The following is a 23,746-nucleotide window of genomic DNA, read 5'->3' on the forward strand; positions in this document are numbered from 1 at the left end:
TTTTTAATGACAAAATACTGTAACTATGAGATAATACAATAAAAACATGAAACAACTACATAAAAAACAAATGAACTAATGGCATTGAGGAGGATCCAGCACACTTACGGACAGTTCTTCAGGTCTGACTGTTTGGATAGTAGTTTAAGAAGTTAGAAAGGCTCTTTTCCAACAGATTTATTACAGAAACATTCTATAAACAAATTATGAAAAAGCCAAGGCAAAAATATTCAGTTAATCATAACCACTTGGATATTAGGCATACAATACAATGCAATCATTCATCACATGATTTCTGATCCTTTTCAAAACAAATGCAGTATCTGTAGTACACAGGACTCAGTGTGAATTTCCCTTTTATAGCTAAACTTTGATAAAAATGAAATACTGTTGTGACAAAAAAAGTTCTACACAAGGGCCAAAAACACAGTTACAGTGCACATAATGAAAAACTATTCAAATTGGCCTTTACACACTCATCACAATGCAGTCAAGTACTATAGATATGGCAAGGAATGGACACCATCGCAGCTAAAGACCCATGTCAGATCCATTCTTCGTCAGATCTCCACATCACTTTCTTTATCATTATCATGGTCACCATCATAAAATTCATTTGCAGCTTCAGGCCTGTGAGAAAACAGACATAGTTGGTTAGGATATTGCCAGGATATTTAATATGCAGTCAAGCATCTGACATTTGTTATTGTTATTCTCTTCTGGAAAAATGAAAGAGACCACTGCAAAATGAGCAGTTTCTTTGGATTTATTATGTATGTGTTTTTGTAAAATGAACATGTTTTATTTTATAAACTACTGACGTTTCTTGTAAATTTGAAAAACAATGTCATTTAGAGCATTTATTTTTATTTTTCTATTTAAATTTATTTTTAACTTCTGAAGAGTTCAGAAATCAATATTTGGTGGAACAACCCTGATTTCCATTCACAGCTTTCATGCATATTGGCATGCACTCTACCAGTCGGTCACATTGCTGTTGGGTGACTTTATGCCACTTTATGCCTGATTCCAGCCCTACAGAAGGACGCCCAGATCATCACCAATCATCCACCAAATTTTACAGTGGGTGTGAGACTACTGTGGGTTGTAGGCCTCTCCAGGTCCCTGTCTAACCATTAGAGGACCAGGTGTTAGGCAAGGCTGAAAACTGGAGGAATCAGGAAGATTCCTTCTGGAGGACCACCAGATCAAGACCCTGTCATGGCCAGCTCAAACTCCATACCTGAACCCCGCTGAAAACCTCTGGAATGTGATCAAGAGGAAGACTGAAGTTCTCAAACCATCAAACAAAGCCGAGCTGCTTGAATTTTTGCGCCAGGAGTGGCATAAAGTCACCCAACAGCACTGTGACTGACTGGCAGAGAGCATGTACATGAAAGCTGTGATTGGAAAATCAGGGTTATTCCACCAAATACTGATTTCTGAAAACTTCTGAAGTTAAAACATTAGTATCTTGTATTTTTATTTATTTATTTTTTAATATAAATTTTGCATTATTCAAGGTCTAAAAACATGGCATCTTTTTTTGTTCTGACCAGTTGTTTTTGTTGCTGCATTAAATTGTCTAACATAATGTAATAACATTTTTTATATAGGTAGTAATATATATGTATATATATATATATATATATTTATTATTATATATTATTTTATATTATAATTATATATTATTTTTATATGTTTTTAAACTGATTTTATTATTCATTAAATTTATCAACTGAAAATAAAGACTTTTACATTGTTAAAACAAAAAAAAAAACCTTGAGACTTTAGAACATTAGTGTTAGTCACTAGTTACAGCCTTATAATCACCTAGAGAAGTTCTCTTCTGATCCTCTTTCATCAGGATCAGCCTCATCCGGTCGCTCATAGCTCAGCAAATCAGAGGGAACGTCATGGATCTGAACACTTGGTGCATGATTCAACATCTTCAAGTTCTCAAACACAGTTTGACGAATCTGCTCCAAATACTACAAAAAGAGGTCAAGTACTGGTTAATGTCCGCACTGCTGAAGACGGCATCCTGAACACCAGCGAAACATTTAAACAAATGCTCTAACCTTAATAAATACTTTTGTATATGAAATCAGAAATGTTACATTTTGACAAACTACAATTTTAATTTAAAACATGTCCTAGAAAATATTCAAATGCCAGATTGATGTAAAACACCTACAGTTCAAAGCATTTCACTGTCAAAATGGCTATATTCCCAAACTTTATTAGTTCATCCAAAAATTTATATTTTTTTACATACATTGATTTATTTGTGGAGGCCAGCCACAATATCAACATTGACTGCCACAAATAGATTTCAGTGCTCCCCATTCATGAACTAGACCCGGCCCGAAAATATATTTAAACTTCTCATAATAACATAAAAGGTCTTTAATGTTGTATTTTGCACATTGTCAAACAAACTAAACTCAAAAGCGTAATAAGGCTTTGTGTCCTTATCAAATCGCAAAAGACTGTCTATTTGCGCTGTGCAAAGAGAAGTGCGCTATGAACTCCATTTGTGCATGTGCTGAGTTTAGCGTACATTTGGGAACGTACAGGGCACCACTTACTCATTATTTTCACATTTGCATAGTTGACGATTACAGCAATTGCAACTGGCTGGCAGTGCAGTACAGTCGTACCAGGTACCAGCTGGTTATCAGGTTAACTGACTCGTAACGTGTGCAATGGCTCATGGCCTCCCGAGTGTCCAAACTCGCACAGAGTATGTCCGCCTTAATGTAGACTGAGACACTATATCACAACTAAATAAGGGCTGAATCCCCTTTAAAGTTCAGGTACAAGTCAATGCACTACCTTTTTCTTTGTTCAACTTGCACACTGAATATGGGTTAGAGCTCTTAATTTTGAACTCTCAAAGTGCACCAGATGAATTAAATGTACAAGATTTTCTTAAGCCGGGCATACATTTAACGACTAGCTAAAACATTCTAAGACTGTGCTCAACATACACAGCGATTGTTTCCTGCGACTGAAGCAGATTTATATACTTAAACATGGAATTTGAACACCGACTGTAAGCGCAGATTGAACGCAACTGGCTCTGACTGGACGCGTTTTAGCACGACAGTCATAAGTATCAATTTACATTCATAATCACCCTTACAATCATTAAGTGTGTGCGTGGCTTTATGAGGGGAGCAAGTGCCTACAGGGACTGAGGTTCATTCACCAGAGTTTAACAAAATCATATGGGAAACACTGAATTATCTCTTCATTTACTCACCCTCATGTCATTTTCGTGTGTCACGCACACACACATAATATTAAACGCCCATGTTTACTACAGTAAACATCTTGTCTCTTTAGAAGACTTGGATTTGGATTAGACCACTCGATTAATTATTTTTACAATGCCTATGACATTTTTGGGATCTTTTAAGTTTTAGGGGAATGGACTTTAAATGGAGGGACAACAATCTAAAAAAAAATTGTCATTTGTGTTTGGAAGATGAACAAAAATCTTATAGGCTTTAAATGACATGAGGGTGAGTACAAGACAGAATTTACATATTTGGGTGAATTATACTTTATAAATACAGTAAGCTGAGTCTTGGATAAAACTAACTGTATAATCGCAATTCATCGTTTACATCACTGATACATATTGTTGCATTTTATATCGCAATGTCTCGATATAACAATGTATTGTTACACACATGGTTTGTAGACACAAACAAACAATATATGTAAGGAAAATGCATACTTGTCTGGAATTTTGGTTTTCTATTCTTGTGCTGACATCTGGATGAAGTGTGAAGTCTGGAGCAAAATATTCAAAGTATTCTGTGTAGAGGACAAATACAGACATGAGAAAACATTTTAAAAACATCATCATCAACAACATCATCAACAGTGCATTGTAACCTAGATCATGGGTTCTCAAAGTGGGGTCCGAGACCAATAGCCAGAGGGTCCGTGAAATAATTTGCTAAATTGTATTTTACAGATTATAGGTCACGTTTTTTATCATCTGGAACACGCTGCGACTTATATTCCATAGTGACTTATTTAATGCATTTAACATAGCAAAACTTAAGACACATAAAGGTTTTTATAGACATAATTCTCATGTCTGTGAGGCAAGTAAACACTGAGTTTCGGTTCATTTTTGTGATGCGCTCCAGAAAAGAGTTCATGGAGCCAGAGAGCCTTAGACGGTAAAAGGTGTATCTGGTTTGTTTTCTTTATTTTACAAAAGCAAAACGTTTTGTTGTTATTTTGAATGTACACAAAAAAATACACCCTTTACAGTTCTGAATATCGTCTTGCATCTGTATGCTCATAAATATGTTGTTTCCACTGCTAGAAGGAAAACAATCTAAATGATCCACACACAACATATCAGTTAGTGTTGCTAACTGAACATCACAGTCTATTCATCAAACTAAAAATGCAGTCAGCCAAAAATAGAAAGTTATTCGGCTTAATTTGTAGACAGCATTGGTCAGTGTGAACACCACCTTACCGTCGCATTGGTGTTACTCAAACACATTTTTGCACATGTGAAGGATGCTCTTTAATGTGGATATTGGGACGCGAATGAAGTACAAAGCATTATTGACATAATAAATATTAGTTTAGCAATGCCGGATCCAGTTTCAGTTTAAATAAATTTGTTTAGGCTGTAAAATAAATGTTGTTTGTAATGAATCCCACTATAATTTATGTTTATTATATAGGCTACTATAAAATAAACATAAGGGGGATTAAAATATATGTTTATAATGTTTGTAAACACGTTTTATTTACTGGCATTTTACATTATTTTTGAATGTAATAAAATGTGACTAATTCACATGGTGCTGCTGTATTATTAAAAAGTCCACATTTACAGATCGGAGCCATTTGCACCAATAAAACAACCATTTGTGTTCATTACTACCACCCACATTAACTTTTTTAATCACTTAGTTATAAATATGAGGGGGTCCTAGGAAAATGTTCCATCCTATAAGGGGTCCTTGGCCCCAAAAAGATCGAGAACCCCTGACCTAGAGGACACTTATTCACACAACCACTAGATAATATGTAACAGAAGAACAGAAACATGAAATCATTCTAGATGTCTTTTCCTCATGTGACACAGTTGTTGTCTTACCACTATATGGTAGTTCATCACTTATGGACTCCTCAACTAGCAAGGATGTTTCAAATGTCCTAAAAATGAAAGCTATGATGCATTAATGAAAATATCAGAAGGAGAACAGTCAAAGATAACAAAGATATTATATACCCAGAGATTAAAGGGGTCATATTTTTTTTTAGTTAAAAAAAAAAAAGAAAAAGCTTTATGTACTTTGAAAACTAGGGCTATCAATTTAACAATTGTCAATTTGTGTGTGTGTGTGTGTGTGTGTGTGTGTGTGTGTGTGTGTGTGTGTGTGTGTGTGTGTGTGTGTGTGTGTGTGTGTGTGTGTGTGTGTGTATATACAGTACTGTGCAAAAGGCCACCACCAGCTTTGTTTTAGCAATGTTTTACCATCCATATTTATTTTTTGGTCTTAATTATGATACAAACAGAAAATACAGGAAATATATACACAAAAATTAAATAAATAAATAAATAAATAAATTAATTAAGAATAAAATGGCTTCTTTAAGCAAAAATCAGTATTTAGTGTAACCTCCTGGACTTCTTCCATTTTCTCAAAGAAGAAAATCTGAGAAACTTTTGAAAGTTTTCTTGGCCTTCCAGTACTTTTCCATTCCAATTGGGTTTAAGAAAGCCAGGTTCCTGCTATTGCTCAAGTATAAGGGGAGGTCACTAAATACTAGCCACTTTAGCCTATAGAAGGGGTCAGCATGGGCACCCTGACCGGTCCGCATCTATGCAGCCCCGTACGCAACAAACTGCGATGCACTGTGTCATTCTGACATCTTTCTATCTGAACCAGCATTAACTTCTTGAGCAGTTTGAGCTACAGAAGCTCATCTGTTGGATCGGACCACACGGGCTCCCCACGTGCATCAATGAGCCTTGGCCGCCCATGACCCTGTCGCTGGTTCACCACTGTTCCTTCCTTGGACCACTTTTGATAGATACTGACCACTGCAGACCGGGAACACCCCACAAGAGCTGCAGTTTTGGAGATGCTCTGACTCAGTCGTCTAGCCATCACAATTTTGCCCTTGTCAAACTCGTTTAAATCGTTACGCCCATTTTTCCTGCTTCTAAGACATCAACTTTGAGGACAAAATATATGCCTAATATATCCCACCCACTAACAGATGCTGTGATGAAGAGCTAATAAGTGTTATTCACCTGTCAGTGGTCATAATGTTATGCCTGATTGGTGTATGATCTCCCTGACGATCAGAGACTTGATAGAGGTGAGATATGAACTACATGTTCTTCTGAAGAACCCCAAAGTTAGAAAAGAACAGCTGGGAATGGCATGTTTCAGTGCAGACTATTTTAAAAACTAGGTATGCACCGACACTTTGGCCTCTGAAATTTTCAGCCATTGCTTCTGGCCAAAAGAGCTTAATTGAATGTGAATATGTGTCAGTATTGTTCCATTCTGAGATTTAAATATTAGTATTGTTCTAGTTAGAGATTTATATATTGGTTGGTTTTGTTCAAAGCAAGAGTAAGTGATTATCAAGAAGTATTGGTGAAAACAGGACCATTGTTGGAGGTGAAAAGTCTGATGCTTGTACACACGCTTGAGTGTTAAAATGTAATTAAGGGATTTATAGATAATTGTCGGTTGTAAGTTTTTGTTGTAAATTGTTGTAAGTGAGAGTAAACAATTCTCAGAAAAGATCAATTAAGATACAATTCAGTTGTTTTAAGTGAAACATAGGTGGCTGTCAAAGAGTCTGATGAGAGTTTAAAGGGATAGTTCGACACATTGATGTCCTAAGACACGAAACGATCAGTCTGTGTGAGTAAACATCTGCTTACCCTGGGGGTAAGCAGATAAACATCAAATTTTCATTTTTGGGTGAACTATCCCTTTAACATTTTCCAAATTTAATTTGCAGTCATTTAAGCAACAAAATCAAGAAATATAGGGTATGGCTTTAATTATAATAAGTAGCATCTATATTGTGACAGTTTTCCTTACTGTGATTGAAAATTACTTATATCATGGTAAAGATTTTATTAAAAATGACTAATTTTTGAATTACTAAATCTTCTAAATTACTAATTTCACCCAACTCTATTAAACAGGAAGTTTAAAATTTTATTGGACTTGACAGCAAACCCAGAGCTTATGTATTAGCAAAAGAAGGCACTATTATATGCACTATCTCAGAGAGATAGAGAAAGAGAGAAAATAAAATATGACCCCTTTAAAGTTTACTTTTTTTCTCTTTTGATGATTCATACTAAATTGAGATAAAATGATGAAATAATGAACGCACCAACATCTAGCAACGTTTCGCACCGTGTAGCCTCCTCCACCCAGCACAAGCAGCGGAATTTTGAAGCTCTTCACAAACTCCACACATTCTCTACAAATACAAGTGTTTTAAATAAGATTATCAAAGAGTTTTACATTCAAGGTTTCAAAATACTGTTTGTATTTCAAGAAAAGTTGTGAGAAGATGATGATGTGAAAGTATGGCTTCTCTTACCCATGGCCCCGTATGCTGAGATTGAAGCATCCTAATCGATCACATCCCAAAGAATCTGCTCCACACTGCAGAAAAACAGAGAGATGAGCAACAAATACAACAAAATATTATGATTGATTGAGAGATCAGCTCTCACCTGAAGAACGATACAAGTTGGCTGATAGAAGTCCACCACTTGCTTGATAACTGGCTGAAACAGCTGTCTATAGCCTGAGAATATAAAAGCAAAAACTGCTTAAATCATTGCTGTATGTTTGCATAAAATAAATATTAGGTAGAGGTTTTACCCACAAGTTGAGTCTGTTTTTGTACAATTAGATTCAACATTCCCATTTACTATGCTATGAAGTCAAGAATGTTGGACTCTGAAATATTCTTGATTTTTTTATAAAATACTTGATGTAATGGGTGGAAAAATGTTTACATTGCACAGAGAGTGTAGGTCATGGTTATAGATTAAGTTCCTACAGCTACTTACATACCCTGAAATTTTTTGGAACCAAAGTTGAGGTTCTCAGTTTACCCTCTGCACATTCTCTCAACCTACTCCATGAGGTGCATCCTGGGATGTTTTTAAACAGCAACGAAGTAGCTCCCATGTATGCCATAAGACTCCTTTTTCTTTACTGCTTTCTTTACTTTATTTCTTTACTTTATCTGCCCAAAACAGTAGTTTATTTATTCACAGATCTAATGTGGTTGACTATATGATATTTTTGTCCCTATACCACCCAGTAAAACAGTCTATGGCTTTGCCATTACAACTACATGATCTGAGTGAAACTACGCTCTTTCAGACTTGAAAGTTTAATTGTTTAATGATTCAAATATGAATTTTAGACCATAAATCAACTCACTCTGGTCATCAATGCCATCTCGCAGTGGGACATTGAGGCAGTAGTAGCGGCCGCTCTCAGCTCCCACCTCATACATATCACCTTAACACATACAACAAAAACATAGTACATTATTATTATTACAGTGTTTCAACAGCAGTCTGTGTGTTTGTGTAGATTAAGCTGTTCAGTTTCTGCTTTTTAAAAAATGAATTTATGTTTCCATATGAATGTGCTATTAACAGCTAAAACCAGGGCTCTGAACCGGTTTAAGAAACGAAAACAAAAACAAATGGAATTAAATTAACAGCAACAAACAAAAATGAAATCAAGTTTAATCATTCTGAACAGAAATGTTTATTTGAAATTACTATTAGCAGGTTAATAACGTTATTTTATTATTCTGTTTAATATTTTAATTTGTCAGTCAACCAATCATGAATTGCAAATCTGACGTTGACGCATTCAACGTGATTGAAATGTCCACGCTCAGTTGTCAAGTCATCATAGGTAAGTCGTAATGGCAGTGTGCCATTAGTTGTTGGATCACAGTAGTTTTGTCACCAACCGTTAAAGCATTACATTTAAGGGAAAATGAATGGCAGGTAATATTCAGCGTAGTGTGTGTTTTGAAATCAGCAAAAATTACAGGTTAGTGTAGAACTGCTACTGTTCAGGAAATAAAAAAAATATATATATATTTTAAATAAGTTAGTATTGTAGCTTTATGTATGGTCAGACAGATATGGGCACACTTGCCTCGTGTCATCATATTATTAACATTTTACCAAAATCAAGCTCAATGCAGTTAAAAGGTTTCTCACCAACAAATGTCTGAGGTTTGTGTTTTGTCAGTTATTAAAATGGCCGCATCTGAGACAGTAAGTGCACACTAGACTTTAAGCATGCAAAACTACAACGGTCGTGATATGACGTCATGCTCTGCAGCGTCTTTTTTATAAACATGAATTCAACATATAACAAATAGTAATACATTCAAAATGTAAAAATATACAATCTACTCAACTTTACTGCAAAAAATATATATATTTTTTTTTAAATCAGCCAACAGGTCACGCCATGACGTACAGTATCGATCTTCAATATCGAATTTGCATGTCAAACTTGAACTCTGGAATGCAGCGAGATGCGAAATTTTTCTCAAGAGCTTGCCTTTGCGTTCTGTTGCATTCACATGCATATTAATGCATATTAATAATATAAAGTATAGGCACACTAAATAAAAATTAATTAATTAATTAAAATAACGTTATTAACCAGTATTTTTTTCTAATCGAACCGTTTTCGGAACGCTAATGGTTAGAGAAGGAACACATGAACAAAACTGTTAAAATACTGATTCTGTTCGGAGTGAACCGATTGATTTTTTTCCGTTTTTAAGCCCTGGCTAAAACAATGTGGATGACACTGTATAGATAACTTATATCAGAAAGTAAGAACATCATACCGGTTCCTGGGAAAAAGTAGTTCCCATATTTGTGGAAGGATACAGTCATGACCCTGTCTGTGAGATAAAATGCTTCCTGTACACCATCACCATGATGAATATCAATGTCAATGTAGAGCACACGTGGATGATACCTATCAGAGACAGAAACAGTGAAGATATGTATAGATAAGTTGTAGCCCACATGTCCATTCTATATTCCATCTAAACTGTGTCAAAAAGCATTTAGCTAATTCTATCATTCAGGATGCAGCTTTTACATTGACACACTTTTAATACATCATATTAAAAGTGTGTCATTTCTACACCTCTAGCATCACCAAAAAACAACTGCAATCATTCAATTACTGTTGTCAGGATTCAGACACCAACACAGGTCAAATAAACAGGTACTGCTGCCCCAAACTCATGTCATTAGTTGAGCCAATGTTGTTATGTCTGCCCTATTTGGTACAAAACAAGCAGGCTGCAGTTTCATTTGATACTCCGAGCAGTGCAGAAATTACATTTTTAATTGAGAAACTACATGGGAAATCTGTATTTTTAATTTATTTGCCACACCTGCAAGACTATTTAAGGTTAATTACAAAAAACTTAGAGTGATTAAAAGTTTGACTTATACATTCATGATGCTGCATTTTAGAATAAGCATTAATGATAGATGTAAGTGAACAGCAAAAATAATCAAATTAAATGCAAAATATCACAAGTGTCTAGTTATTTAGTGTGATGTCATGTCCTCTCCATATCTCACTTACTTCAGGAGTTCGAGAATACTGATGACAATGTCATTCACGTAGCAAAATCCTGACGCCTGAAAATAGAAAACAAAATTATGTAGATGTGCACACATGATGTGCTTGCTAAAGTGCAGGTAATTGTATTTTTTTCCCCATTCACCTTTGTATTAACTTGTGAAAAGAAATCATATGCTTACCTCAAACTTTTTTGCATGATGTAAACCTCCAGCCCAGTTAATAGCAATGTCACATATCTATGCAATGAACAACTGAATTAGTCTTCATCAAAAACAATGTAGGAATTCAAAGAGTTCAATATCTATTAAGTTTCAAGTTTTCTTCTTTTTATTTCTGAGTTAAAAATACTCTTTTCATTTTAGATTTCGAATACAGGAGATTTGCAGGGTTTTGAAATCAAATTAAAGGCTTTTAAAGGCCTGCACAAATAAAATTAATACCATATAAGCAGGGTAGAGCAATGTCTATGTTAACATACTAAACCATAAAATGACTGTAAAAACAAACAACTTTACAGTTCAAATACAGGTATTGACAAACAACGTTTTATCAAATGAAAAACCTCACCTTTTTGCCTTTTTTTTTAAAGAACAATTTTTAAGAAAATTAATGAGTCAAAATTATAAATGATCACATATATATATATATATATATATATATATTTTTTTTTTTTTTTTTTTTTTTTTTATATGAGCCATTACATTATGACCCCCCTGTCTAATAACATGTAGGATCTCCTTTAGCCCACAAAACAGTGGTGGTGAAGTAGCGTGAACCCGCTTTTCCAAGTTAGACCACAAATGTTTGACTGGGTTCATGTTAGGCCAAGGCATTAACAGAAATTTACCATCATGTTCCTCGAAACACTCCTTGATGATTCTGGCAGTGTGGCCATCACCAGCAAGTAACACAGTTGCCATGAACTGGTGCACTTGGTCCTCAACCATGTTTAGATACCTAAGAGCTGTCAGGGATTGTGCTATTGGGATAATGGGGCCTAAAGTGTCCCAAGAAAACCGCTGCCGGCCTGTGTCCTCCCAACAGTGCATCCAGGTGCCATGGCCTCTGTTGGTATCTGTGGAGAATCTACGCTTGGCCCTCAACGTGATGCATCTGGAATCTTGATTCATTAGACCACTTTCTTCAAATCATTGTGCGATTAGCATGGGGACCCAATTGGGTCATCGGCTACACAGGCCCATATGCAGAAGTCTGCAATGAGCTGTGTGCTGTGGCACATTGCCCTGGTCACCACTGTTGTAGCTGCTGGTGATTTGTCACACTGTGGCCTTGCGGTCACTGTGAACCATGCGGTTATGGGGCGCCGTGCCATCACAATTTCCTCTTTATCAAACTCTGATAACTCGGCAGCTTTTCTCATTCTCACACCGAACACTCTACTAACCGAAAGCCGGTCCTCAGGTGGTGTATGTATAGTATACTACTCTGTGAACTGCACCTGTGGCACAATTCGGTTTCCAGGCACGCTCATTGCTCTAGGCTGGGGGTGGTCATATTGTAATGGCTCATCTGTGTATATACACCTTATTATTCTAATTGTTTAGAATTCTTTAGAATGCAGTTTCGTCACTTCACCAGTTAACGTTTATAACATTACGTGTATGCTGCATAAAATTATGGGTCAATTTTCACATTAGCAAATTCATTCTCTGCCAGTATATGGCACTTATGAAAAGGCAGAAATATAGCTGTTACCTAAATAACCCATGAACACAAAGCAGCGCTGTGCTTTTAATCAGCACTTTATAGGCATTATACGACAACAGCATTTGAAACATGCAGCATTCACATTTAATTAAATCATCGCCTGTTTTGAAGTTAATAATTAAACACATTCAGCCATATTGTGATTCCTGTATTCCCATCCCCAAAATTTAAGACCTTGTGAAATGATAATTAAGATTTTTCTTATATTATGTAAGATATTTAAGACTATGTATGGCCTTAAATTTGATAAAACTGAATTTAAAGACTTTAAGAATCCACGGGGACCCTGGAACATCACGTTTTATTTTCAGTAAGCTGAAATCAATTTTCAATTTTTTTTTTGTAAACTTATAGATTTTTTTTTCCAGACAAATTGTTAGCATCAGTTGTTTTAAGGATAAGAATATGAAACCTGTGGCAAAGCCGTGCAACAGTACAGAACAATGTAACAGTGAAAAACATGAGATGTACAGTACTCAGGCAGTTAGTTAAGACCCTTCACCTTTAAAACATTGCTGGCTGAGCTGACCGATCCTACCTTAACTTATGCAACTGTTGCTGTTTATAGAATTTAACAATTTTTATGTCAGGTTAAAAAAAAAAAAAAGGTTTCCCAATGTACAATGCACGTGTAAGAGGAACATTTCCACAATCTGACCTTGTGATTTAACTGAGTTGCTCCTTGCAAAGAGGCACCTGTGTATCTCGAACAAAACTCAAACAGACCTGGAAAGACAGGACTAAAAACAAAAAAGGACAAATTATTAGAAAAGTCTTAATTACACATTTAAAAGCAGAACAATATATTAGGGCTGCATCGTGATTCTCCAAGTGATTCTGGATTGATTTTGAGATTTTTTTTAGTATGCATCGCAATTCTCTCTCCAATCGATTCTGAGCTTAGCTTTTAACAACTGATGGAGCTGCGTGCTTTAGAAACAGCTGTACTCTGCTTGATTGCTTCAGATTCCTTATAAACACCACTTGAATATTCCATAAAATAATCTTCAAGTCCAAAAAGATTGAAGTGAATTACAAGTGGGCTGTGTTTACATTAATTTCACATCATAAAAGCATTCTGAGGTACAAGTACATTTAACCACTTACATGGATTCACACACGTTCTTCTTCATAAGCATTTCAGTGTGCGATTAAAAACTAGCCTAGAGCTCCATCTGCTGTTAAAAACTAAGCTCGGAATTGATTGGAGAGAGAATCGCGATGCATACTGAAAATCTCAGAAATCGGTCCACGAATTGTGATGCATCGATTTATTGTCCCAGTCCTACTATATATAATAACAAGCAGATTTGCTACTTAAGGTGCATTCACACTGGCTGTTTAGTTCAAAACAGGGCACGGTTCACGGTTCACATGAAAAAATGTGAAAAAGGAATAAAAAACATAAGTTCTGTACTTATCATATGCCGTGCATGTTTGTGATGACGTAAGATGAATGCAAATGTACCAGGGTTCGACAGAATCAAATTGAGTGTGAAACCAGACCAACGCTGCGGGGGGCACTGGGAACAATCACGATCAGACTCGGACTGCAGCAAACGTGCCCGGTGTGAAAACCCCCTTCCTTACTCTCACACTCATTAAAACACATTTGGTTTGTAACCTAAAACTTAACATAAAATCTTAAGCCAATATTTTAATCATATATAAAGAAAACTTACCAGTCGTCTCCTACGTTGAAGGCGTTGAGACTCTTGGTGAAGCCCTGCATGTTGTTTGGACTGACCTTCTGCAGGAAGTCGATGTAATCTTCCGAGTGGAACCTGCACATGTCATGCTGGGATGCCTTGTATGGTTTGAAAACCTGTACAGAGAGCTTTGCTTATGAGCATCTGATGTTGTCAGAGAAATGTGATTGGACTAAAGAAGTGCTGAACAGACTGATCATACCATCATCTTTTTGTATAGTCCATAATGTAGCACAAGACTGTGTGTGAGAGACAGTCGGTGAGGTTTCATTGGGTGTCCTGCTCCTGGAGTGTAAAAAAAAAAAAAAATACAGAGGTGAGAATAATAATTATAATAATAATAATAATAATAATAATAATAATAATAAAAAGTCCTTTCTGTAGTTCACCTTATGTTCTGCCCCTTAATATCCCATTCATATCTAATGATGTTGCCCAGCTGGGGTTGTCTATTATGATTTCTCTTTACACTTGTCTTTTTGGTGTATCTTACAAAAAAAAAAAAAAAAAAACTCTGTTGATGTTGTATTGCAAAACATTTGTGCTGCTATTGAGGTGCGTAACATATGATAATGAACCTCATTGGTTCTTGCGGAAGCTCAAACGTGCTGCGTAAGACACAAGAATGAAACTCATTGGTTCTCGCACATCAAGCAAGCATGCTTGAGCTTCCGTTTACTACAACTAATGTGTGAGTCGATGAATGTTTATGTGAATAAAAGCCTAAATTAAATCTGTTCATCATATAAGGTGATTAAGTCTCTTTAGAAAATTGGGACTAAACCGCTCAATACATATGGATTAGTTTTACAATCTCTTTATGAACTTTTACACTATTACAAGCAAGACAAGTGTCTACTTTAATGTTTCAAATATCTTTTGTTAAAATAGAATTTCAAAATATGGGTGAAATAACTGGTCCAAACTGCAAAATTGTCATTCGATGTAATGGTCCACACTTTTTATTTCACCATTACTTCTTTAAATAAACATAAAATACCAAGTTAAAAAATTATATATTTGTTTTCTTGGCATGCTCAAATAGGTGTTGGCTATGATATATTAAAATGACTATGTCTTAATGTTTTTCTTAAGTATTGAAATAACCACGGGACTTTTGTCCTGAATATGCAGTTTGTTAGAGGTCATTCAGTGTAATAGGATCAAGAAGTCATTTTGAAATCATAAAAAAACGATAGTCATTCGACAGTCTGTGACATCATCAATTTGATGTAACTAGTTTATATACAAAAAATCTTCTAAGGAATTTTATTAAAACTAATTTATAATACAGACTAATACTGAAAACACTGCAATAATGGAAACAATGACAATACCAAAACGGTCTCCCTTTTTAACAAAATGTCATTAAGAGTAACAAACCATGGTCATTTGTTGTCACAGATAGATTTATGTAAAAATTAAATAATATACTTATTCTGAGCTGTACTTATTAAAACATATAAAAGAATATGTGATCATACTAAATTATTATTATACTTTAAATGATTTTCTCTTCTTTACAAAAACTTCTAGCTGACAAATGGGTAAAACCTAGTGGTTTGAAGTATATATGCAAAGTAGAAAGATTTAAAATTACAATTAATTATTATTTGCAGGTTGCACAGTGATCCTTTACATGAGTATATATTAATATGTCATCAAATAATTGTTTTTCTAAATATGCCTGAAAAGATTTTTGTACATAAACTATTGTACTGCGCACATACACACTCAAACACACAAACCTATAGACTAAACACGAAAATGAACAGCAATAATGCATTAAAGGTATTCGGTTTTCAGTAGGAAAGGTGTCATTTAAGCGGCCCCTAAAGTAATAATTAACAATTTTTACAACAGAAGTGATTCAATCAAAAACCAACTTTAGTTGGTTTAGTAGTTATATATTTTTTTTTTTTGTTCTTAGCGCTGCTGTAAATCCAAAACAATCTGTCTATTAATTTTCCTATTGCACTGTGAAGCTGTTTTATTGTGAAAATCACTATATTTGACTTGTTACACTTAATGACATTTTGGTGGGTGTATTCTGTAAGTTGTGGTAAAAATGTATGTTCGACATTATTTTTCTCAGAAAAAAATAAAATATAAACAAGACATTCTAATATACAGAAAAAAGATCAAATTTAAAGTGGTTTAACAGTTTTTTTTTTATTGTTTTGGCGCAATTTTGACAAGCAAGTGTTATATTTTCAAAATTCTTTGTACTAATATCACAACAGATCATCAAAAGTGCAGTTGTTTCAAACATTTCAGCATGTTTTCAATTGTGTCAGTTAGTACAATACACAAAATCACAAAGTACCCTTTTCATTACACAAAATAATTGTTTCATTTACATAAATGTTTCACGCACAGTAACTGCCTTTCGTAATGCTATTACTATCAAACTTTTCATTTACATCTCTTTTCGTTCAGTTTAATACATTTGTCTAATTGATCTTAATAGTTAATCAACGAATCATTTAGTACGCCTATAGATTTCTATAGATAAAGGTTCTATAGATATAGTTTCTACTTTGCAATTTCCAATACGGATTAAAAAAAACAAAAAAAAAACAATTTAATGAAATCTTTTTACATTATAAGTGAATGATCTTAGATGATAACCACTATGTTAAAAGTGTGTGCGTGACATTAGCAGAGATTTGCAATTTGTGAACACAGAGCAGGATAGAGTACAAGGGAGAGGAAACAGTCAATGACTGTATAACATCCGATTGATCAGAGACACATCAGAAGAAGTGAGACCAATAACATAAAACACAGCATTTTTCATTACAGTACATATACCATGCGATTCTGTAAACAGATTACCATAGTAGAGACTGCTGCATTACTGTAACTCACCCTTATAAAGGTACAGTCATATGGCACAGTGAGAACATTTACTGTATTGCCAGCACACTCTGTTCTAGCATAAATCCTTATGGCCTTGTCATACTTCATCACACATTTTGATAACACACTAAATAGATGCTATTACAAACATTATGTATTTTATGTTACGTAAGTTAGGTAAGTGTATTTTCTAATGTGCCATCTGTAGCCTGTGCTATGGTAATTATTTCAGCAACAAGGGTGATTTGAAACATATATTGCATTGTTTACTAATAAATGAACTGATTGTTAAAAGCACTAAATTGAAATAAGATCATAACGTTGTGTTTCAGTGATTAAACCAAATGTTCTCATTACATATTACAATAATCTTGTGTTTGAAACAATGCTTTTGTGGACTGAAAATGTGTATAACTGTAATGAAAGCATGAGATCAGGTTTTTAAAGAATGACTAACTGTGTTGCAAGTGTGATCAGATAGATTTTCTACTAAGAGTTTTAAAAATGTACCTTTTACTTGTGAAAATAGTACCAAAGAAAAAATGTAAGCTTTTATTTTTTAATGCTTGAAAACCAAATTTCGCCCAATTATAGATGCAATTACAGAAATTAATTACATCTGTAATTACATGCAGGGATTTTTAAATATAAGTACACTGTAAAACATGTATGTACACAATTAGTGCATTGTATCAAATGACTCACTTAAATGTTAGTACATAGAAGTTAAAGACACCTAATATAAAGTTTGACCGGATTTGATTAATTGTTGGTAAATGTGATCACACAGTTATGGATTCTTCTAGGCCTAAACAATATATTACATGTCCAACAAGACACTACAGGTTTAAAAGCGGTTTAAAAACTATGTGCTCAATAATATTACTCATCTTAACACTGAAGTATTAGGTGTATCACATACAATCTTTCTTATTTTATGTGAAAAAAATGCATTTCAACTTAATATTTTTCTAAAAGCCCATAACTATATTTATCAGTGACTGTGAATACAGACATACAGATGTATTTCAGTTCAAGCTCAGGATGCTCTTTTGAATATACTCTCAAATCATGATGATTTGAACATGATCACCAGGTTATGTTCATGTCAGCTTTAGTGTTGCAGCGCAACACTAACATGTCTATGTTAATGAATATTATATTCTATTTAACGTTAATTAGATGAAATGCACAATAAAAGCTTTTTTTTATTATTATTTTGACTTTTGGTTCCTACTGTATAGTACAGCCTGATGCTTAGGCATACCAGTTTAAGATCAAATCAACCAAAAGTCTGTCACTTATAAAAGTAAACAGTGAGCATTTGCAGTGTGATCATTGATTAGCCACATCTGCTAACAGACACAAATGAATCTTACCATAGTGAAAATTCCCCACGTCTGGGTCGTAGAAATACGCCGTTCGGTTCGACATTTCGTCGCAGAGTCTGAATAAAATTTGTGGTTTCTATCACAATGAAAGAAAAAGTTTTTTATATTATTTATTTATTTACTTTCTGCAGCTCACTGTCGCCATCTTCATTATAGAACCGGAAGGACTCACTTAAGTCTTCTTCGTGGTTCCTGCTGCTATGAGGAGATTATGGAGCACAGCGCCACCTGACAGCTAGTAGAGCAAATACACATTTCAATTCGTTGTAATAGCAAAATATTTTTTTTTTAAACTTTTATTATTATTATTATTATTATTATTATTATTATTATTTATTACTGATCAAAAGGTCGAGTTTTGGCTGGCTAGAATGATCCGATTAACCCTTGCTGACCGTTCACTTCTGTCACTCACTGTGCCCCTATCAGGGCTTCTCAAACTTTTGTGTCAGCTGAACCTGAAAATGTCTCTTATTGCTGCTGTTGAGACTTCCGAGCAAAATGAAAAGAGTCCACACTCAGATGCCAGTGGAAATACTTGCTTTTTAAGGATTTTCACACTTCGGTTCAATCTTTACATGAACCGAATAAAATCTCTTTCAGTGATCAACTTGAACAGTGTTCAAACTGAATATAATTTGAATACATTTGGATGTGGGGATTTCTTCTCAGCTGATCCTCTCAGTCTTTGTCAGGTTGGATGGGGACAGTGGACAGACATTTTCAGCTTTCGTTTTGGCTGTGTGCTCAGGATCATTGTCCTGTTGTAAGGTGAACCTTTAGGCCAGTCTGATGTCCTGAGCACTCTGGACCAGGTTTTACCCTGATGAGTCCCCCAGTCCCTGCTTCTGAAAAACACCTTCACAGCATGATGCCAGCCAGGGCCGGAGTTAGGGTGTCCAGGGCCTCAGTGCAGTTTTTGCTGTGGGCCCCCCTCGATTGAAATCGTCACTACCTTTCTCTGCTCTAAGGACGGCCCTGATCCCAGCTGCCAAAAATAGGTTCTAAAAACATTTTGCTTATATTCCCATTAAGTTAAGAAAACATTATTTCTCTGAATGTTCAAAACGTCCAGTTTTTTTAAAGGTTTTAAGGCCAATTCAAACTGCATCCACAGAAGGCAACAGCAGATGCAAACAGGTAAGGGGGATAAAAGGTGACAACATTGCATGGGGCGGGGACATGCTCCGCACGGAATGTTTTATAAAAGTTATGTGCTTTACATACTCATTTCTAGTTACTTTAAGGGATTTTTTTAATTTATTTTTTTTATTACTTTATATGTCCAAAACGGTAATTTTTCACAAAAAAAATTACGTTGCAACATTTTACCAAAATCAAGATTGAATACATTTGGTCAAAATCTCATGTTATACAAAATGAAGTATTATGCAGGCTATTTAAGATAATATTGGCTGATTAGACGGCAATACTGAGTACAGTAGCCTTACCCTGGTAAGGAGTTTTTGCATGAACAGATAGTCAGGTTTTGTTGAAGTACCGCTGTCAGCGTCTGTAGGCATTGGTTGGCTCTTTTTTCTCTGATTGAACATGTTGAATCGACATTTGTCAGGTTGTGGAATGTCTGAGAAGTGACATACTGTAATCTGGTGATTGTCGACATTGGTCAGCGTCTGACGATGCAGTGTGAATTGGCCTAACATTTTTTCAATGTGACGGCTAATCTTTAAAAAACTTTCTTTAGCCCCTTGAAGTTAGCGCACGGAGATGCAGTCGTAACAAGAAAAAAAAAGTAGTTTAATCACAAGCTCCGGTTTACTTTCCAAAGAAAAATACAAAACGAAACTTCCAAAATTGCGAAATACAAGTGTGAAGGCCTTTGCACACTGAAGGCCTTTGCACACTGAGTCCGAAATTTTCGCATGCGTTTTTTCGTATTCGCAATCCTAAAAATTCGTCACGCACATAAGTCCGAAATTTTCGCATGCGTTTTTTCGTATTCGCAATTCTAAAAATTCGTCACGCACAGAGACCTTGCACACTGAGTCCGATGCGTATTAATGAATGCGTTGCGAAAAAAAAAAAAAATCGCAAAACAATACAAAATGAAGTCTTCAAGCAGTGAGCACGATTAGTTGTCTCCTCTCTTCTTAAAAAGAGAAAAAGAAAGAGGAAATATTGGGTCCATTCAATCCCGAGATTGCATAGAGAGAAAGGAGAATTCACCTCATCAAGGAGCTGCGGGATTATCCGAGCGTTTCAAAGTTTACTTCAGGATGTCAGTGGCTCTGTTTGATGCTTTACTACTGGCACAATCTGTCTTTATATTCGGTCTCTTTGTATTCCTCACATTGTTTGTTTTTTCAGTGCTGTTGTTTTGTGCTGTAGAAGACGTGGATCAACTTGTCAGATGGCATTCTGGATTTTTGCGTTCGCGTACGGTGGCTCTGAATTGTCAAAACGTCTCTCAAAATGCGTGCCACGGATGCGAAAAACGCAGAAAATCGAACCTGATCCGAATATTTTTTTGACGGACGAAAGTTTCGGAGGCAGTGTGCAAACGTGATTGACATAACGTGAGGTCGAATTTATTTTTTAACGTGCGAAAGTTTCGCACGCGAATTTCGGACTCAGTGTGCAATGACCTTGAGTACGCGATTAAAGAAACTGTTGCTCTCCACCCTATTCCAGCCAAACAATTCTAGCTGGCTATTAACTTAAACTTTCGCGCCGTAGTGATGCGTCAAGGAGGAGTAGCATTCATGAACAGGTTAGTCCAAGTATTAAACAATAATCATAACATTTCTTTAAATCGTAATGTTTTGAAATAGAAAATAAAACAATTAAGCTTAATCTATTTGGCTAGTGCACAAGAATCTAAATATGGCTCCTATCCTGGCCCCTAATTGTAAATGTTATGTGAACGTTAAGAAAATATTCCATTTTATCACTTTGCCTACATTATGGGAATGTCACTTATGAATATTCTCTGAACATTCTGAACAAGTAGACGAAAGGTCCAACTAAAACACTTCCAAAAAAGTTCCATGAACAATGTATAATGTTTTTATGCTAACGTTTTGAGAACAATACTAATGACCAGATAACTTTGTTCATTCTAAACTTTGAGAAAACCATGCCAGAAAGTTCTGAGAACATTCCCTGCTCCACCACATGCTTCACTGTCAGGATGGTATTGTGCAGGTGATGAGCAGTGCCTGTCCCTCCAGAAATGATGCTTGGAACTGAGGTTCATTAGGTTCATCCTTTAGGTACTTTTTCTTCAGATTTACAGTAGGTGTTTTCTAGTGTCTTCACTAAGGAGATGGAAATCCAGCATTGCTGGTCACCAGCATAAGGTATGTTTTGCAAGCTGGGCCCAGCATGGGATGCTGGTGTGCTGGTGGACCAGCATATGTTGTCTTTTGGGTGCTGGTATGATCCCAGGGAGGCCAAAAGAAAACTTGCATACATGTTGCATATCACGTTTCTTAGTGTGTATTCATAGTTAAATAAAGACCAAGACCATTAATTTGTATAAATCATGTAACCCTTTAACTGTCATCTCCCACTTTTTTTTTTTTAGACAAGAAAATGCACTATCCAAACTTAAATGGTTGTAATTCAAGAATACTTTGGAGTATAGACATAAGGCTATTGTTTTAAAGATGAAATTTGGCAGATTATTGTAGATGTGAAATAACTTATGTAAGTGAAAGAACAAAAGTTATAGAAGTTTAAGTTTATGAAAATGTAAAATGTAAAAATATTTTATATTTTATATAAATATATATTTTACAAAACAAGTTTTACTCTAAAGCTGCAAGGAAATCAAAGCCAAAAATCTGAACAAGTTGTGTTCCAAATTTCAGGTTGATATCTCAAAAAATGAGCTTTCAGTAAGATTTTGTTTGGGCGCAGTACCACACTTTTTCACTAGATGACAACCAAGCTCCATTACTGACCATATAAAGGCACCTCCATTTCCATATATGGTTTGAGTGATCTGAACCATATATTTCCATTATTTTCATACAATTTATGAAGTAGACATCCTATATAGTAGTAGTATGGGAAGTTTGGCAGAATTTGATATGAATTCAGCCTCTAATAAACATAAAAATAACATGTATGTGGGTTACAGATCGCCGCCACAATCATAAATGTATTTTTTTTTTTTTCTATTAAAAACATTTTCAGACCTTTTTTTCTCAAAAAAATTGAATGGATGTTATCTTTTGAACTCTTGGCATGAAAACAAACATGTTTCAACAAACCAGTCCGTGTACGTTCTGATAGTTTGTTTTCCAATTTGAAATGAAATACGCAGAAACGAGAAAACGGTCGTTTTCCGTTTTTTCGTTTGTTAAAAAAAAAAACGGAAAAACGAGATTTTGACTCGATTTTCGTTTTTTCGGGTCACGGATAGAAAACAGAAACACGACTTCAAAACTCGTTTTCCACATGTGGGCGGTCATACACGCCCCTTTCAGCCGATTGGTCAATCAAATCTGAGCCAGTGACGTCGTCTCCAGTTCGTTCAACAAAATAACAGTCCTCTGCCGCTATATCAGTAGATGTCATAAATCGGCTTTCTTCTGTGCAACCTAACGCGTATTTCACAGAATATTTATTTCAGAAATGTTAATCAGCACACAGACTGTTGTAATGCATAGTGAAACTGCACTACCCACACAGAGGAGCGGATGAAAAGCGCAGATTTATATAAAAAAAAAAAAAAAAAAAAAAAAAAAAAAAAACTACAGTTTTTATTTTATTCTATTTTGAATAAATAGATTAAATCACAATAAATACGTAGTGTAAGAAATTTTTAAAAACGAACAATAGCTCATCTCTATTTATTTATTTTATTTAGCCTAACATTGCCTGCTGAATATAGGCTAATGTTAATAACCCTTTGGTTAAAAGATTGAGGGAATCTCTTAAGATCAAACATTAAAGATCAAAATTACAGCTACATAGCTATTTTAGTTATGACAAAAATAATATATAAATGTTAAGCCAAAACGAATTAGTTTAAAGCTGAACTGAAACAGAAACCGGCGTTCTCTCTAATTTGACACAAATCCAAATGTTTCAATATTCACGATTTGGAGGCAAAACTATATTTATTATTTAAACGCTTTTATTGTAGCCTACACAGACTACTTAAAATGAGCAGTATAACTTTTTACATATTTGGTTGAATGTATGTTATTTTGACAGTTACAGGCTGTGATGTCAAGTTACTAAAACTGATGTTGTGTGTGAGTGAGGCGCCGACGCGTTCACTGGAATTTTCTTATAAAAGCGGAAACAACTTAAAATACTCAGACATTTATGGTCAATGTAACACCATTCGAATCTGTGAATGGTTAAATAGGCCTATTATTTTTGTACACTC

At 35.1% G+C, this 23,746-nt stretch overlaps 1 protein-coding gene across 1 annotated transcript; it reads right to left on the reverse strand.

Moving 5' to 3' along the window:
• Positions 1-162: 162 nt before the first annotated feature.
• hdac3 (histone deacetylase 3) lies at positions 163-18,564 on the reverse strand. The gene is made up of 15 exons (XM_048177045.1): positions 18,370-18,564; positions 14,331-14,413; positions 14,102-14,244; positions 13,078-13,159; positions 10,871-10,927; positions 10,692-10,747; positions 9,934-10,067; positions 8,487-8,567; positions 7,766-7,839; positions 7,630-7,694; positions 7,417-7,506; positions 5,144-5,202; positions 3,749-3,828; positions 1,834-1,991; positions 163-630 (listed from the first exon to the last, which is right to left on the reverse strand). Exons 1-15 carry the CDS (start codon positions 18,422-18,424, stop codon positions 561-563), a joined length of 1,287 nt encoding a protein of 428 aa, XP_048033002.1. The 5' UTR covers positions 18,425-18,564; the 3' UTR covers positions 163-560.
• Between the last annotated feature and the right edge of the window lie 5,182 nt (positions 18,565-23,746).

Source organism: Megalobrama amblycephala, linkage group LG23, assembly GCF_018812025.1.
Source record: "Megalobrama amblycephala isolate DHTTF-2021 linkage group LG23, ASM1881202v1, whole genome shotgun sequence".
Classification (NCBI taxonomy): domain Eukaryota; kingdom Metazoa; phylum Chordata; class Actinopteri; order Cypriniformes; family Xenocyprididae; genus Megalobrama; species Megalobrama amblycephala.